General features: G+C 41.7%; 1 protein-coding gene across 4 annotated transcripts in view; it reads left to right on the top strand.

The window, feature by feature from the left end:
• Window positions 1-16,002, top strand: part of COL18A1 (collagen type XVIII alpha 1 chain) — a 186,716-nt gene that overhangs the window by 144,834 nt on the left and 25,880 nt on the right. For all 4 annotated transcript variants that reach the window (XM_083361720.1, XM_083361719.1, XM_083361718.1 and 1 more), the window contains 13 exons: window positions 1,317-1,343; window positions 2,200-2,262; window positions 2,431-2,517; window positions 3,261-3,314; window positions 3,794-3,952; window positions 4,531-4,593; window positions 4,754-4,798; window positions 8,349-8,471; window positions 9,872-9,943; window positions 10,040-10,084; window positions 10,775-10,819; window positions 13,719-13,781; window positions 14,992-15,027. In XM_083361720.1, coding sequence (XP_083217846.1) covers window positions 1,317-1,343; window positions 2,200-2,262; window positions 2,431-2,517; window positions 3,261-3,314; window positions 3,794-3,952; window positions 4,531-4,593; window positions 4,754-4,798; window positions 8,349-8,471; window positions 9,872-9,943; window positions 10,040-10,084; window positions 10,775-10,819; window positions 13,719-13,781; window positions 14,992-15,027 — 882 coding nt within the window. The remainder of the gene's footprint in view (window positions 1-1,316; window positions 1,344-2,199; window positions 2,263-2,430; window positions 2,518-3,260; window positions 3,315-3,793; window positions 3,953-4,530; window positions 4,594-4,753; window positions 4,799-8,348; window positions 8,472-9,871; window positions 9,944-10,039; window positions 10,085-10,774; window positions 10,820-13,718; window positions 13,782-14,991; window positions 15,028-16,002) is intronic.

Raw genomic sequence — 16,002 nt, 5'->3', positions numbered from 1 at the left:
ATGGAGCAATGTATAAATCAGTGACTGGATGAGGAAAAAGGAAAGAGGGTTCGGAAAGATAGAAAGCTGTGGAGAGAAATACTGAATGATATTGTCATAAAGCAGATCAATCTATATTTTCTTTTTCTTATCTCATGGCTTAAATTTCTTTAGCTTACTATTTCTTACTCCTTTTCTGCTCTCTGCGTAATGCTTATCCTGAAAGGGAATAGCCTCATAGGTATGTATACATGTATGCACTTATACATTGGAATGAGCAAAATGTGGTTACATTCTCTGTATACAAAAAAAATCCATATTGATACCACCTTTCAGGTTCACCATAAAAGCCAATAGTCCTAAAGATTTTAGTGAACTTTTTCTGTCCATTTTCTTATTTTCTTCACATGAGTTTCCTATCCAGTTTTTGTTTCATCCACCAGATTTAAGACTTATTTAAAAATGGAAACTTTAAAGTGCAAAAACAAAACAAAAACCCTTTAGCTGTTAGATTGTTTTTGAAGATTATAATAGGCCATTCTATTAAGGGCGTAAATAATGAAGCCACCATGATGGTCTTTTATACAAAATCCACGATTGGCCCTTATTTGCTAGAAATATGACACAAAATAGCGTGCAATCAGGTTTTAAATTCTAGAGATGGCTTCCATAGACAGGAGTTTTTCATTTTCAATGGAAAATTTCACTTGAGCTTTGATAGGTCTTTGGTCTTTCAGGTTAATACGGTAGTCCTCAAAACAGATTCCCTTTTTCAAATATATTTTAGGGGTTTTTTGCCTGCATATTTTGTTCCTCCAGTCCCCAACTCCAGCATCATGTGAATTAGACTTGACACACCCTCCCTATCCTGAGACTCAATGTTTCTGAAATACATTCCAGCAGATTCTGCAACCTCTGAAACACATTTGAGAACGAATAATAGAGGGTCACAGGGAAGAAGGGGAACAATCCTTTGTCTTAGAGGAAAAAGAGTGCCTTTTTAAGTTCTCCCCCCCATTGGTGCTCTTTTTAGATATTTTTATCATTAGCTTCTCTTCTCATTAGTAATCCTAATATTTTCCCTGTTCTTCTCTCTTTTGCTTCCTTTCTGAGCTGCTACATTGTTGGACTCTCTTTATTACAATCCGAATTAAGCCAAGATATCCTTCATATGTTTTGTGCAAGTCTGAGTCAGCTTATCCCTGTAGCTGATTTAGCCAAATATCATATGAATGTGAGAAGGTAGCAGAGGAAATTAGCTTGGGTTTTGAAATTTAAACCACAACACAGTGGTAAAAGTGCCTAAGTTCTGCTTCCAACATTTTGTTCTTTTTTAGGGAGATCCTGGTGAAGATGGTAAACCAGTAAGTTCTGTTGTTTCTGCCTCCCATTTGAGATATGAACTTTTTAGTTTTGAACTATACAGTTGTAAATAAATTTCTGCATACCATGCAAAACTGTCCTGAGTGTCTCACAGAAAAATGATGACAACCTTATACAAGTTTGCTCAGACGTTACTCCCCTAATGTTGTATGAGGTAACTTTCAGGTAGATGAGAATAAGATTGTACCCTAAGCCATATTTTATACAGAGATTTCCAGACCAGACTTTTAATAAAAATGCTTCTTCTACATTCATTCAAGTGAAGTGTGTAACGATTTAGGCAATCAAATCCATAAATTTGTAAATCTGCCAGAATCATAACTGAGTTAGTCTAATGTCCCCAAATGGCCCCCCGGACCTAAGAAATAGGAAAAACAAAACTAGGGAAGCCAAAAGAGTAAATTATACGTATGTAAGTATTATATTTAAAATGGTCTTACAAAATTTATTCTTTTTTTAAAAAAAAATGCAGCTTGTCATTCTCAGATACGTTGTTGCATATTTGTTTATGACTAATAAACTAAGTTGAAATGTTGCTTGAGATATTGAAACAGAATCCAGCAGTAGTTAAAATGGGAAGAACACTTCTCAGCCAAAAGTGCTTTTCAGTTGTAGCGCAACATGTGAATCATCTTCAGACAAAAGATGATTCACACGTTGCACTAAGCCAAGGGTTCTCAAACTGTGGTCAGGGCCCGTCAGAGGAGTGTAAGTGACTTAGATGGAGGTCACAATATTTTGTGCAATTTTGTTTATGCAGGTAAACAAAATTACGGATTTTGAAAAATCAGCTAGTTAGGCTTGATCAAAATACATATTTATTTATTTCTTGTGTAGGGTGATGTTGGTCCCCAAGGATTCCCTGGAACTCCGGGTGAGCCTGGCCTGAAAGGCGACAAGGTACAAATACTCTGAGGCTGTCAGAATATGGCTGTGCTGTTTCTGGAGTTCAACATTTTCCGAGTAGTCTGTTTTGACTGAGGGATTTGGTGTGTGTGGGGGGGATTTTTGGAGAGAAGGGGACTGTGATCAGTATTCTCAGCTGGGTAACTTGTTATTTCCATCTAGGGAGAACCAGGTATTGGTGCAAGAGGTCCTCCTGGGCCCCCAGGCCCACCTGGGAAACCTGGATTGAGTTCCAAACTGGATAAGTTGGTGAGTTCCAAAGGCTCCTAATAAAGACACAGAGCGGAGCTTGTTTTTGTGGTCTTACCCCACCTAGGAAATGATGCTGCACTGCCAGCCAGGACAGCTCTCTGCTTTTCTCTTTAGGCAAATTATCTGCCTTCCTTAACATGACTTAGATCTGTATAAGTGGAATTTCCACCAGCTGAATGAAACTACCAGATGTCAGGGATTGCATGTGTCCCTGCTGCCCCCCATTCTCAAATCTGAACCAGATGTTGGGAGCTATGCAGGAGGTAGGAGAACTCTGCACCACTGCAAATCCAATTGTTATATTTGGGTGGTGCTTTATTATATATGCCAAGTCTGTTCCTTCCTTATTCTAGGTAGAATTTTTTAAATTTTGCCAGCTTTTAACATTTTAAATTGCTTGAAAGTATTAGTTGTTCTGCCTTGAATAGTATTATATTTTTACTGTTGTAATGTTTTATTTATTTATATAAATATTCATTACTCATTGGCTGCTCATTTAGTCTTCCAGGTGGAAGATTTAGTATATAAGGTATTAAATTGCAGAATAACATTTCCACACACCCCTAAATTTATTAACATGCCCTGTTTGTTTGGATTTCTTCTCAGTATAAACCAAGAACACAGCAGGTGAAATTAGGCAGACATACTGTATTACTTTGAACTACTTAGGTCTTTGTTTAAACAGCATTTAACTGTGATATGCTCAATCATTTGTTTGCATTTGTGCTTTTTTCTTCCAGACATTTATCGATATGGAGGGATCTGGTTTTGGAAGTGAGTTGGAGGCTTTGCGAGTAAGTACCTAAGTACCCATTACTGAATAGAGGAACTGATGTTCCATTGATTATACTGGATTTGGGAGGAGTAAAGAAAGAAACAATAGTGGCCTTCCTCAATATTGAGTCATCCAGATGTTTCAATACTCTAACTCCAAAAATAGCACCATTAATTTTTAACCCAAAATCTCTGTGCCGCATGACCTTCAAACATCAATGATGTAGCATTTGCTCAGCAAGTGGCTGTTTCCAGTTCTGTAGGGTCTGCAAGAAAATTAACTTGGCTAGAATAAGCGCATTTATTAATTGTTGGGCCCACTTTAGGTTAGAACAGGGGTGTCCAAACTTGGCAACTTTAAGACTTGACTTTAATTCCTGGAGTTTCTCAGCCAGCAATGCTGGCTGGGGAATTCTGGGAGTTGAGGTCCACAAGTCTTAAATTTGCCAAGTTTGGAGACCTTTGGGTTAGAACATGCATTATATTTATTGTGTTTCAGGGTCCCAGAGGACCACCTGGGCCTCCAGGCCCTCCTGGTGTACCTGGTTTACCAGGACAACCTGGAAGATTTGGGACGAATGGCACTGACTTTCCAGGACCCCCAGGCCTCCCTGGAATTCCAGGGAGAAATGGCAACACTGGAATAGCAGGACCTCCGGTGAGTAAATCATGTTAACTGTCACCAAAAGCTACCCAGTGCCTCACTCTGTCATGGTAAGCAGGTTTTCTGTTGTGTTAGTGCATGTGCAGTGGGAGGAGGCTCGCATGCCCCTTTGCTAGCTGTGGTTATCATGCTGAATCCTGGATGTTAATGACGAACTCGTCTCACTGGCATATTAGTAGAATTTGGGAAGTGTGAGGAAATGAGGGTTGGATTTGGCTTGTATGGCCTAGTAGTTAAAGTGTTGGACCAAAACAGGGTTCAAATGCACCCTCAGCCGTGGAAGCTCACTGGGTGACTATGGCATCCATCAAACATTCTCTCAATAATCCATACTTTCCTTACAGGCTTTATTGTGGGGGAACCATGTATGTTGCCTTAAGTTTCTGTAAAACTAATAAAGAAAAATAAACAAACAAACACAGGCAGGTTAATGGCGGTAAGAAAATCCAGCCTTTACTCCTCTCTGTGGATGTAGACGTTCACATTTTCAAAGCGTAAATGTCACACAGAAGCCTGCACAGGATAATCTCTGAACATTTAACTGAGGAAAAGTTTTCCTTACTATTTTCCAGGGCCCATCTGGGCCTCCAGGAAAAGATGGCATCCCTGGTGAACCTGGAGAAAAAGGAGGACCGGTATGTATCCTTCCTCTTCAACGATGCTCAGGGTCACCAGGGTACACGATGAGGAGGACCAGCCAGCGAAACCGGACTTCCTCCGCCACTCCCTGCTTCATCAAGGTGTCCTTCAACACTTGGATGTAAATTCACTGGTCTTTTCCTTTCCTGTTTCCAGGGAGAATCAGGCGAAGTGGGCTTCCCTGGAGCGCCTGGACCAAAGGTACAGTAACTTGTTTTCTAAAGAAATAGTTACTAGTCCATATGTTGATTCTAGTTTGGTAACATTACAACACTCTAAGACTTTTTTTGATGTATATACTAAGTTTTCAAGTGCAAGTGTTTAAAAAGGGTAACGATTTCACTAATTCAGGTTGCGGTGTTGGTGATTTTGTGAATATGTTCATGTACTTTTCTTGGCGACAGTATGAAACTGGTTTGTCAATCTCTTCTTCTTGGTGGTGGGGATGGGTGGGTGGAGATACAGGAATTTCCCAAATTATCCTAGGATAGGATTCAACTACTAACTAGGTCAATAAACCACTTAGCATTTCAAGAGCAGTTAAGGCAAGCATTTGTGTTTGCTATGTATAACTGATCTTATCAATCCCATTTCAAAGATATCCCAGTGTTCTATGGAAGGAAAGGTATTTACAGCTCATGCTCCCTTTCAAAGAGCCCAGGGCTCGTAAGGCGCTGTAAATGTTCTAGTTGCAGGTGCTGAGAATACAATATTGTGCTTATAGAGAAATGACATTTTCTTCCTTCTTAGTTCAGGGTAGCAAAACAGGTCTGTAGTGCAAGCGTGTTCCGAGATTGCCATCCAGGAGAACATAATGTTATTTTACAAAGTTACATATGATGTGATACATTTTTAAGAAGATAGTTTCTCCCGCCATGAAAGCACCTTGGTCTGGTTTTAAAATATGCTATATTTGGGGACTTCTTCAGTCGCTATTAACTTTATAAAACTCTTTTTTCCCCCTTTATCCTCTGTGCTGAAGATATGTGCCAGAAAATGGTATTATGCCAAAAAGCAGTAATATAACACATTATTAACCCAGAAAAATCTGATTAACCCACTGAGAGATGTGGACGTAATTATCTGCATTTGGTATTTTGGCTGAAATGTCTTCCATTACTGCCCCACCTGATAGTTAAAGGTGGAATTTCTTTTATATCAACATTTTCCTTTAGCAAATATAGGTGGGGTTCTACTTTTAACCCTCTTCCGGATTCCAGTCCTCATGCCATTATATGTTATAAAGTACACACATTTCATTTGATTAATAGCCTCTGTTCATAAAGCCATCTGCTTTTGCTAACATTTCTCACCTCTTGATTTCTTCCTCTTTGCACTGTACATAATTTCCTCTTTGCGCTGTATATAATTCTTTAAAATGTTCATTTCTAAGTTACTGCAGTTTCTAATGCAGAATCTAGTATTGAATATTAATAATACTAATACTAATAATAAAAGTTGGAAGGGACCTTGGAGGTCATCTAGTCCAACCCCCTGCTCAGGCAGGAAACCCTATACCATTTCAGACCAATGGCTGTCCAGTCTCTTCTTAAAAACTTTCAGTGTTGGAGCATTCACAGCTTCTGGAGGCAGGTTGTTCCACTGATTAATTGTTCTAACTGTCAGGAAATTTCTCCTTAGTTCTAGGTTGCTTCTCTCTTTGGTTAGTTTCCATCCGTTGCTTCTTGTCCTGCCTTCAGGTGCTTTGGAGAATAGCTTGAGTCCCTCCTCTTTATGGCAGCCCGAGATATTGGAACACTGCTATCATGTCACCCCTCACCCTTCTCTTCATTAAACTACTAGACATACCCAATTCCAGCAACTGTTCCTTATATGTTTTACCCTCCAGTCCCCTGGTCATCTTTGATCATATCTAACAAGTGCTCAGTATTAAGTCTTCCTAGGTTTTCTTGCTGGATCTTTTACTCCTCCATATCTTCCTTTGATAAATCCAATAAATAGCATAGTTTCCATCTAACAAGTTTGAAGAGGTAGCAGCCAGCTTGGCTTCGAATAAGAAAATTTTGGCCTAAATTTTCAACTCCTTCACAACAGAAATTTCTCCTGAAGGTTTACAACTTAATGTAACATTCCATTGTTATCATTCTAAGAAGTGGCATAATTTATAGATTCATGTACCAGCCACTTAATCATATGACCTGCTACAAGATTAGTTAAATTTCCACCATCAAACACAACATGCAGAACATAATGGGAGCCCTGCTGGATGAGGCCAGAAACCTATCTAATCCATTTCCTAAAGCAGTGACTAACCAGAAAACATTCTGAACCTGCAGCGAAGACAATGGCTATGATGCTCCCTAACAGGTGCTGTTTAAATATGCTGACTGTGGTTCAGAATGTAATAAACAGCCATCAGACCTGAAAGGTACTAATCATTTGGTCTTCCATTAATTTGCTGAGTCCTATTTTAACTTGTTTTAAATTGGTGGGCTTCAAATTCTATCAGCCCCAAGTAAAGTGGCCCATAGTTGGCCATAATAGGAGGTGCGGTCCAACACATGACGATAATCTGTCTGGATTTGAATTAATAAAACTGAGACTGACATTTGAGAGAAAGGTGTTTTTTAATTAACAATTTTAAAAGCTAAGAGCAGAAGTTTATCAAATATAAAAAGGGTTGTATTTGATGACGTGGGTTGTATTTGTTGCAGCTACTTTCCTTTTTCAGCATGCTCATTCTGTATTGCAATACAAGGGTATGAACATAATTTCTAAGTCAACATATGTTGTCAAATGTCCCCCCTACTCATTTTGCTTATGCAAGATGCTTATTTTCCTGAGGTTCCACAACAATCCATAAGCACAGTAACACAATCACATAAGATGTGATGTCGCACCAAAAATGTCAACTGTGTTCTTCAGTTTCGAGCAGGTAGTCAAAATGTGTATAATCTTGCACATTTGTTGAATCTCAAAGCAATGTGTGGTAATAAGTGCAGCAAAATCTTATCCATTTATTTTATTTTTTATGACACCCATCTCCCCTCTTAGCTGACTCTACCCATTCTGTATAATATAGATCAGGGGTGTCAAACTCAATTTCATTGAGGGCCGCATCAGCATTGCAGTTGCCCTCAAGGGTGGGTATGGCCAGGGTGGGCATGGCCTACTGGGTGGGCGTGGCTAGAGTGCGTATGGCCTACTGGGTGGGCGTGGCCAGCTCTACATCGTTCGCATCAAGGGTGCCTATGGGGGCCTGGGCAGGAGTGGGACAGATCTGAGGGTCTCTGGCAGAAGGAGGGTCTCTGGGCCAGGGCCAAGGCAGTGGGGGCCATTCCCTCACTGTTTCCAGGATGGCTTCGTGGGCCACATGAAACCACGTTGCGGGCCGGATCCGGCCCCCGGGCCTTGTGTTTGACACGTCTGATGTAGATGGCATTCTGGGATTTGGTTGAAACAAATATACCTAGCTTAACGCTTGCAGAGGAACATTTTGTCCTGTGAATATCTTGCTTGATATGATGTGATAAGAGATGTATGATGTAATTAGGGATCTGTATACATCTGCAAGCAAATCACCAGGCTCAGAGAGCACTCCATGGTTGTGTATACAGACATATAAGTGCAGGCATGCATATGTAATCCAAACCAGATGATAAATCTATAATCAGAACTCTGTGAGTCCTGGATGTATGCATTCCTATCTTTTTATTTTGACGTTGCATGGCTCTGAATACTTTATTCCTTGCGAGAAATAGAATTATCTTAATTTTCAATGTTTTTTCAGGGCAACCCAGGAGTGCCAGGATTGCCAGGAGTACCAGGTGAACCTGGTCTGGCCGGCCTTCCTGGGCCAATGGGACCCCGTGGATTGCCAGGGCCCCCTGGGCCGGGCATTGCGGCAGAATTTGTGAGTACCAAACATTTGAGTATGGTTTAGAACAAGATGCAAAATGCTGAAGAGCACTGCAATTTCTAGTCTGATCTATTTATTACATGTTATTGCTATTACTGAACCATCAATGCCCTTGGTAGTTCACAGGGAAATAGTAGAAGCTGACCAAATCTATAACACTTTGAGATCCCATACAGAGTGAGAAGACAGATAAAGTCAAAGAAATACAGGGAGAATGTCAGCAAGGCTCTTTGCTAAGTTCTTGTTGGGCAAGCAATCATTCATGGGTGCAGTTGTTGGATAATTAAGTTTATTGCAAGAACCAGGTTAACCAACTTTTAAGAAGGAATTCCAATAACTGCTAAGTATAAAATACAACCCTTATCTATAGTAAAATCAGAGTTTGATTCTTCTGCTTCTTTGTCCCATCCACATGGTGCAACAGAGGGAAGGCCTCCCTCCCTCCATTGTAATGGACAAGGTTGTTTGAGTCTATTTGCTTCTGAAATAGAAGGATGAAGACTAGAAAAGATTAAGGCAGTGGTTTATTGAGAGAGGAAGACATTCTGCAGAATGGTTTATTGTTGGAAAATTCTTTAAAAATGAGGGGATTACTACCCATGCTCAGAGCTCAGGAAAGACAAATCTGTCCCTTCATCTTTTTATTCCTTCAATATGAAAAACTTTGATCTGTTAGAGGGAATCAATGTAGGTTGGAAGACCAAGGACAAAAGACAAGTCTTTTTGGCAGCAAAGGCTGCTATAGAGGAGAGAAAGGCTATAAATGATGATGACCATCACAAAAAGGAAGACTGTGACATTGATGACATCACATGTCATTGAGCGAGCAGAAAATGGGGTTGAACAGTATTTATGTTATATACCTTGTAGCAGAGGGCTCCAACCTTGGCAACTTTAAGACTTGTGGAGTTCAAATCTCAGAATTCCTCAACCATCCAAGTTGAAGTTCACAAGTCTTTAAATTGCCAAGGTTGGAGACCCCTGCTGTATCACACACACACACACACACACACACACACACACACACACACACACACACATTGTACAATTGAGGGGTCCCTGCTGCTCTCTGAGCTTCCTTTTTTTCTTGCAGAGGTTTCATTACCCTAACTCTAAAATAACATAATCAGTGCCAGCAAGCAAGCTCAGAGAGCACCAAGGAGCCTTCATTTCAACCCTGAGCTACAAATATTCTCCTTCATTGAACTGTACAATTGTACCATTGTATTTTTTTAATTTTTTTTATATCCCATCTTTATTTTGTTACAAAGGGGACAAACATACCTTATAATTTGTTGGGGTGGGAAAGAGACACTGTCTTAACAAAATGACATTCAAAGAAGACTCGTACATGATAATATACTGGTTGACTAATAACTTCTATTACTTTTTAGGTCGACATGGAGGGCTCAGGATTCCCCTTTGTTTCTGGTGGTCCTGGAACTCGTGGGCCAGAAGGTCCTCCGGTAATCCACTTTATATTCCTTTTCGTGGATGGGAATATGGATATGCAAGCAGATGAAGACTGACTGAATTTAGCTGTAACTTCTTTCTATTTACAGGGGCTTCCAGGACTCCCAGGACTTCCGGGGCCTCCAGGACCCAAGGTCTGGATTTTAAAATTTTGGATGCTTTTGCTTCACTACCTGAAATGTAGATAGTTTAGTAAGGTGGCTTTGTCTATTTTAATTTGGAATTGTCTCTGCAAATGATAAGGGGCATTTTATGAATGACCATGACCAAGGTGACAGCCATTCTGTCGGAGTGTCCATGAGCTGCTCTCTCAAGCCTTCTGGTGCCCACTGATTCTAAAAGGTTTCCTGTCCTTAGAATACACTTTAATGCTATTTTTTTTCATTAGCCTATTCAAATTCACATTGAGAAAAATAAGGTCTACCAAGCTGGAGCAGTATTGCTGATTGTGCTGTTATATTCAGAAACTGCTCTGATAGAGTGGGTACATATATGTTGTATTTTGCACAAGTAATTGATAGAGGAGTCATGGGGAGGTTCCTTCCTGGTCTTATTAAAGAGACTTAGCTCTTTATGATAGGGAGTGATCCTGTGCACTCACCATAAATCAGGAATAGCTGTTGGACCATTTGTTGTTCCCACAGTCCGAAAGCAAGATAGGTAGATATGCAAATGGCATATCTTTCTGTGTTTTATTTAGATCCTATGACATGTTGTCACCCTGATTCATGTGTCCCCTGCAAAAAAGATATTTCCATGTGTATTAAGTAGTGTTTGTAAAAAAAAAAAGTCCATCTCTCTCTCTCTCTTTTTTTTAATCCTAGGGAGATGAGGGCATCATTGGTCTCCCAGGTTTGCCAGGCGAAAAGGTAAGTTCATGTCAAGATGGTTGATTAAAAAAATTATATTTACCTTCCTCGATGCTAGCAAAAAATGTTTTATTCATATACTATTAAAAAAATTAGGGCTGTACACAGATAAAAAAGGACCTAGAGCAAAGAAGCTGTTCTGTACCAGCCTACTACCGGCCCTGCAGATAAGGCAGGGACAACCCCTTTTACAAGAAGGCAAGAGGCTGGAATTAAGCCTGCCAAATTTATTGATACAAAAACAAACAAGACACGAACCAAGAAACAGGAGCTATTCAAACGGTTGCCTTCAGCAAACCAGCCCTCCCACGCATTCCCCTTTTAAACAGTTCAGGGCGTGGCTTCTCTCTGCCTCCTTCTGAGGTGCCCCATTGCCTTCCTCTGTTTACTCCTGATTGACTGCCTCCTGCGTCGGGCGTCCTTGAACAGGGCCAGCTGTGGGTCATCTTCATCCACGCTGTCAGGCTCACACAGCTGGGTCTGCGTCGTAACCAGGTGGGAGGGGCCTGGCTGAGGGCTCTCATCAGCAAGCTCTCCAACACCCTCAGCAACCTCTCCAACACCCCCCTCCTCCTCCTCTGAATCGTCCGACCCAACTGCCGACCCCACAGGCTGACCCTGAATCACAACAGAAGGATTTCAGACCTTGCACATACATGAGCATTGTTCATCTCTACTATTCATGAAAGCAACTTGCTATTTCACAAGATATGGCACAAAATATAAATAAAAAAGGATACTGGTTTAAGGTTATTTGTTTGGTTGCCGGTCTTAGTTGGCCAAATTTAAGAAAAAAAAGGTACAGACTTAAGGATATTTGTTTGTTTGTATGTATGTATGTTTGGCTTGTTTGGTCACCCACGTTATGTGCCATAACACTGGGAAGCTCATAGTAGCAACAATAACCTATTAAAAAAAAAAGCAGTGCAACTGGCATCCAAACAAAATAACTCCTGGCACCGTAAACCACGCTCCCCAATACGTAAGCAATTAGAGTTAGTGAGCTGCAGCCTCACACAATCTCAACACTTGGAAGAAGAACCAGTTTTTTAACACCTTCCAGAAGGCTAGGAGGGTGGGGGAACTGCCAATTCTCAGGGGGGAGGTGCCACTGCCGAGAAGGCCTGCTCCCTAGGTCATCCTAGATGACAGCATCTAAGGCAGACATGTCAAACACAAGGCCCGGGGGCCGGATCCGGCCTGCGAAGTGGTTTCATGCGGCCCGTGAAGCCATCCTGGAAACAGTGAGGGAACGGCCCCCACTGCCTTGGCCCTGGCCCAGAGACCCTCCTTCTGCCAGAGACCCTCAGATCTGTCCCACTCCTGCCCAGGCCCCCCCATAGGCACCCTTGATGCGAACGATGTAGAGCTGGCCACGCCCACCCAGTAGGCCATACGCACTCTAGCCACGCCCACCCAGTAGGCCACGCCCACCCAGGCCATACCCACCCGGCCCCCTGAGGGCAACCGCAATGCTGATGCGGCCCTCAATGAAATTGAGTTTGACACCCCTGATCTAAGGGAAGGACCTGGAGCATGCCCCCCCCATCTGACCTGGTGCAATGGGCAGATATCCTTAGGGAGGGGCAGCCCTGCAAATAACCTGACCCATTCTAGATTGGCTGTAACTTACAGATATCCTTCAACGGTAGCCTTAGGCAGGAATGAATGCCTCACATCCATTAATGGGGAGAGTTGGCACCCAAGAAGAATTTGTGCTATCCTATCCAGAGTCAAAGATAAGGCATCATGAGGTCCAGAGGCTCCAAAATCCCAAAGCCATTCTATCTTGCTGGAGTTCAGTTGAAGCCTGCTCCTCCCCAGCCAGACTTTCACATTGTCCAGATATTGGGTCAGCACATGAATGTCATTGCCGGCCTGGACTGGGCTAGAGTTTTACAATTGCTTGTCATCATCATAGTGATGATACTGCAATTAGTTCTGTCGAATGACCTCACCCAGCAGTTTCATGTAGATTTTATTTATGTATTTATTTTTATTTTAATTCCATTTATATCCCGCCCTTCTCCGAAGACTCAGGGCGGCTTACAAGCTTAGCAGTAGCCTTCATTCTATGTATATGCCTGCTTATTAGGGCTTTCATACACCCCCCAAGCGGCATTATTGCAAAGTCAGCTTATTGCCACCAACAATCTGGGTCCTCATTTTACCTACCTCTGAAGGATGGAAGGCTGAGTCAACCTTGAGCCTGGTGGGATGCGAACCTGCACTAATTGCAGGCAGCTGGTGTTACTTAAGGAGGCATTAGCCCACTGCTCCACCAAGGCTCTATTAATATTAATATTAAGGAGGAGCAGTGAGAGACCTGAACCACCTTATAGGAGTCTGGGATAGACTTCCCCCTCCACAACACTCACTAGAACCAGCCACAAAAAAAGAACAACCTCAAAACAGTGCCCATCCTGAAGCCAATCTGGAAGGATACCGTGGTAGGCTCACCCTTTTTTCATGCTTACATGGAAGTCTGAAATAAATCTGGCTGCTTTAAATTAATAGGAGTGAAGTCATGCTTGCTCTCCCAGGAAAATCTGACAGGAAACGCAACTAGATAAACTACCGTAATTCTACTTTACTATAAGGCTCCATTAACAGAATTTTGGAAGTCTGGAAGTACAGACTTCCTGCTGCCATTTTTAACAGCTTGATCCATTCGGGGCAGGTCCTTCTTAACTTTCTTTCTCTGACTGTTAATGTAGTGGGGGCTCCTCCCTCAAATGTCTGATTGTTTCCTAGGCAGCATCTTTCCCCCTCATCCTTCAAGGTTATCCGTACACTGTGCTTTCCTTTTTTTGAAGCATGCCCAGCCTTAAATGTATTTTAATGGGAGTTGAATTGTTAAGCTGTGATGAAAACCAGGACTTTTTTTTTCTTCCCACAGGGATATCCTGGCTTGCCAGGATTAGATGGTCGCCCTGGATTAGAAGGTTTCCCAGGACCACAAGTGAGTAGGACATTCAGTTCATATACCACTCCTTCTAATTCCCTATGATTTTAGGAATTTTTAGAATTATTTCTTTGAAAGCTTCTAGCCCTTGGATCCTAAAGATAACAACAACAACAATAATAAAGTTGGAAGGGACCTTGAAGGTCATCTAGTCCAACTCCCTGTTCAGGCAGGAAACCCTATCATTTCAGACAAATGGCTGTCCAGTCTCTTCTTAAAAACTTCCAGTGTTTGAGCATTCACCACTTCTGGAGGCAGGTTGTTCCACTAGTTAATTGTTCTAACAGTCAGGAAGTTTCTCCTTAGTTCCAGGTTGCTTCTCTCCTTGATTAGTTTCCATCCGTTGCTTCTTGACCTGCCCTCAGGTGCTTTGGAGAATAGCTTGACCTCCTCTTCTTTGTGGCAACCCCTGAGATTTTGGAACACTGGTATTATGTCACCCCTAGCTGTTTTTTTTTTATTAAACTAGACATACCGAATTATGATATAAATAACCTGTATATGAAGTTCTACAGAAAGCATCAGGTAGCAGGACTGCTGCTGCTGAAAATAGACTTTTATTCCTTAAAATGGACATGCATGGTGTCTGTTTCCACTTGGTTAATTTAAAGTGACAGTGATATTTCTTCAGTATCTGTAAGTGATCACACATACTTCAAATGTTTGTTGTAATGGTGATGATTATTTATAGCTTTTAATTCATGTAAATAGGCTCTATTCATTCATGAGAGAGATCATTCATAAAAGGAGAATAGACCGAGTTTTTGTTCGGTTGCTAAGTTGTGTCTGACTTTTTGCGACTCCATGGACTATAGCATGCCAGGCCCCACTGTCCTCTGTTGTCTCCCAGAGTTTGCCCAAATTCATGTTCATTGCATCAATGCCACTATCTAACCATCTCCTCTGACCCTTCTCCTTTTGCCTTCAATCTTTCAAAACACCAGGGTCTTTTCCAAAGAGTCCTCTCTTCTCATTAGGTGGGCCAGGGTAGTTGAGATGTTTTAATAGACCAAATGAAATGAAGGTAATAAATCAGAAGTCAATCAAGTGAATCAACAGTGACTTTTCAATCAAACCACATTTTCTGGATCGTAGTTCAGCCCTCCATATGCTAGACCACAGTCACTCTCATTTGCAGTAATTCCATAGTTGTCCATTGTGTGAAATTGCCTTCTTTACTGAAAATGTCTTTTGCTCCCCATTTCAGGGACAAAAGGGAGAAGAAGGAAGCCCAGGGCCTAAAGTGAGTACCACCGAAACTTGAATTGCTTGTTGTGTAATAAAATGTGGATGTTTTTCCTGAAGGATTTTGTCGAAGAACATTACAATTTATTTTGTTTTAAAACTGCCCATTGAAAAGTTCTTAGTTAGAACTCTTAAAGGTAAAGGTTCCCCCGCACATGCGTGCTAGTCGTTTCCGACTCTAGGGGCCGGTGCTCATCTCTGTTTCAAAGCCAAAGAGCCAGCGCTTGTCCGAGGACATCTCTGTAGTCATGTGGCCGGCATGACTAGACGCCAAAGGTGCACGGAACGCTGTTACCTTCCCACTGTAGTGGTCCCTATTTTTCTACTTGCATTTTTACGTGCTTTCGAACTGCTAGGTTGGCAGAAGCTGGGATGAGTAACAGGCGCTCACTCTGTTACGCGGCACTCATAGAACTCTTCAAAACTCTTAACAAATATCACCAGTTCACCTAGTCCTGAAATATGTGTACAATCTACATCTTCACTGTTCAAGTTGGCATTATAAAGCATGAGGATTATCTGTGCCGAGCCTCTTAGAGAAAACTGAGAGAACTCTGTTGGTTAGGCAGGAGAATGAATGACTAACATTAAAATCACTCTATCTTTCAATGCCCCCAAATAACAGCAACCTATACTGCAGGGGTCTCCAACCCCGGGTCTGTGGACCAGTACCGGGCCGCGGCATGTCAGCAACCAGTCCGCACAAACAAACAAAGCCCCATCCGTGGGATGCAGGCAGTATACAAAATCGTGTTCCCTCCACTCCGTGGAAAAGCCTCTCTCCACATAACCGGTCCCTGGTGCTCAAAAGGTTGGGGACCTCTGCTATACAGAACTGAATTTCGCATTAAGAGATTTGGCTGGAGAATTTTTATTTTAAATATGCAAAACAATTGCTCTTCCAAAATCCCAGTTAAAAATCTGAAATTTGCAAATATTTTTTTCTGAACGATGCAGGAATACAACTTAACTA

The sequence above is a fragment of the Vipera ursinii genome, assembly GCF_947247035.1.
Source record: "Vipera ursinii genome assembly, chromosome: 1".
Lineage (NCBI taxonomy): Eukaryota > Metazoa > Chordata > Lepidosauria > Squamata > Viperidae > Vipera > Vipera ursinii.
This window is presented reverse-complemented; position numbering and strand designations above follow the sequence as displayed.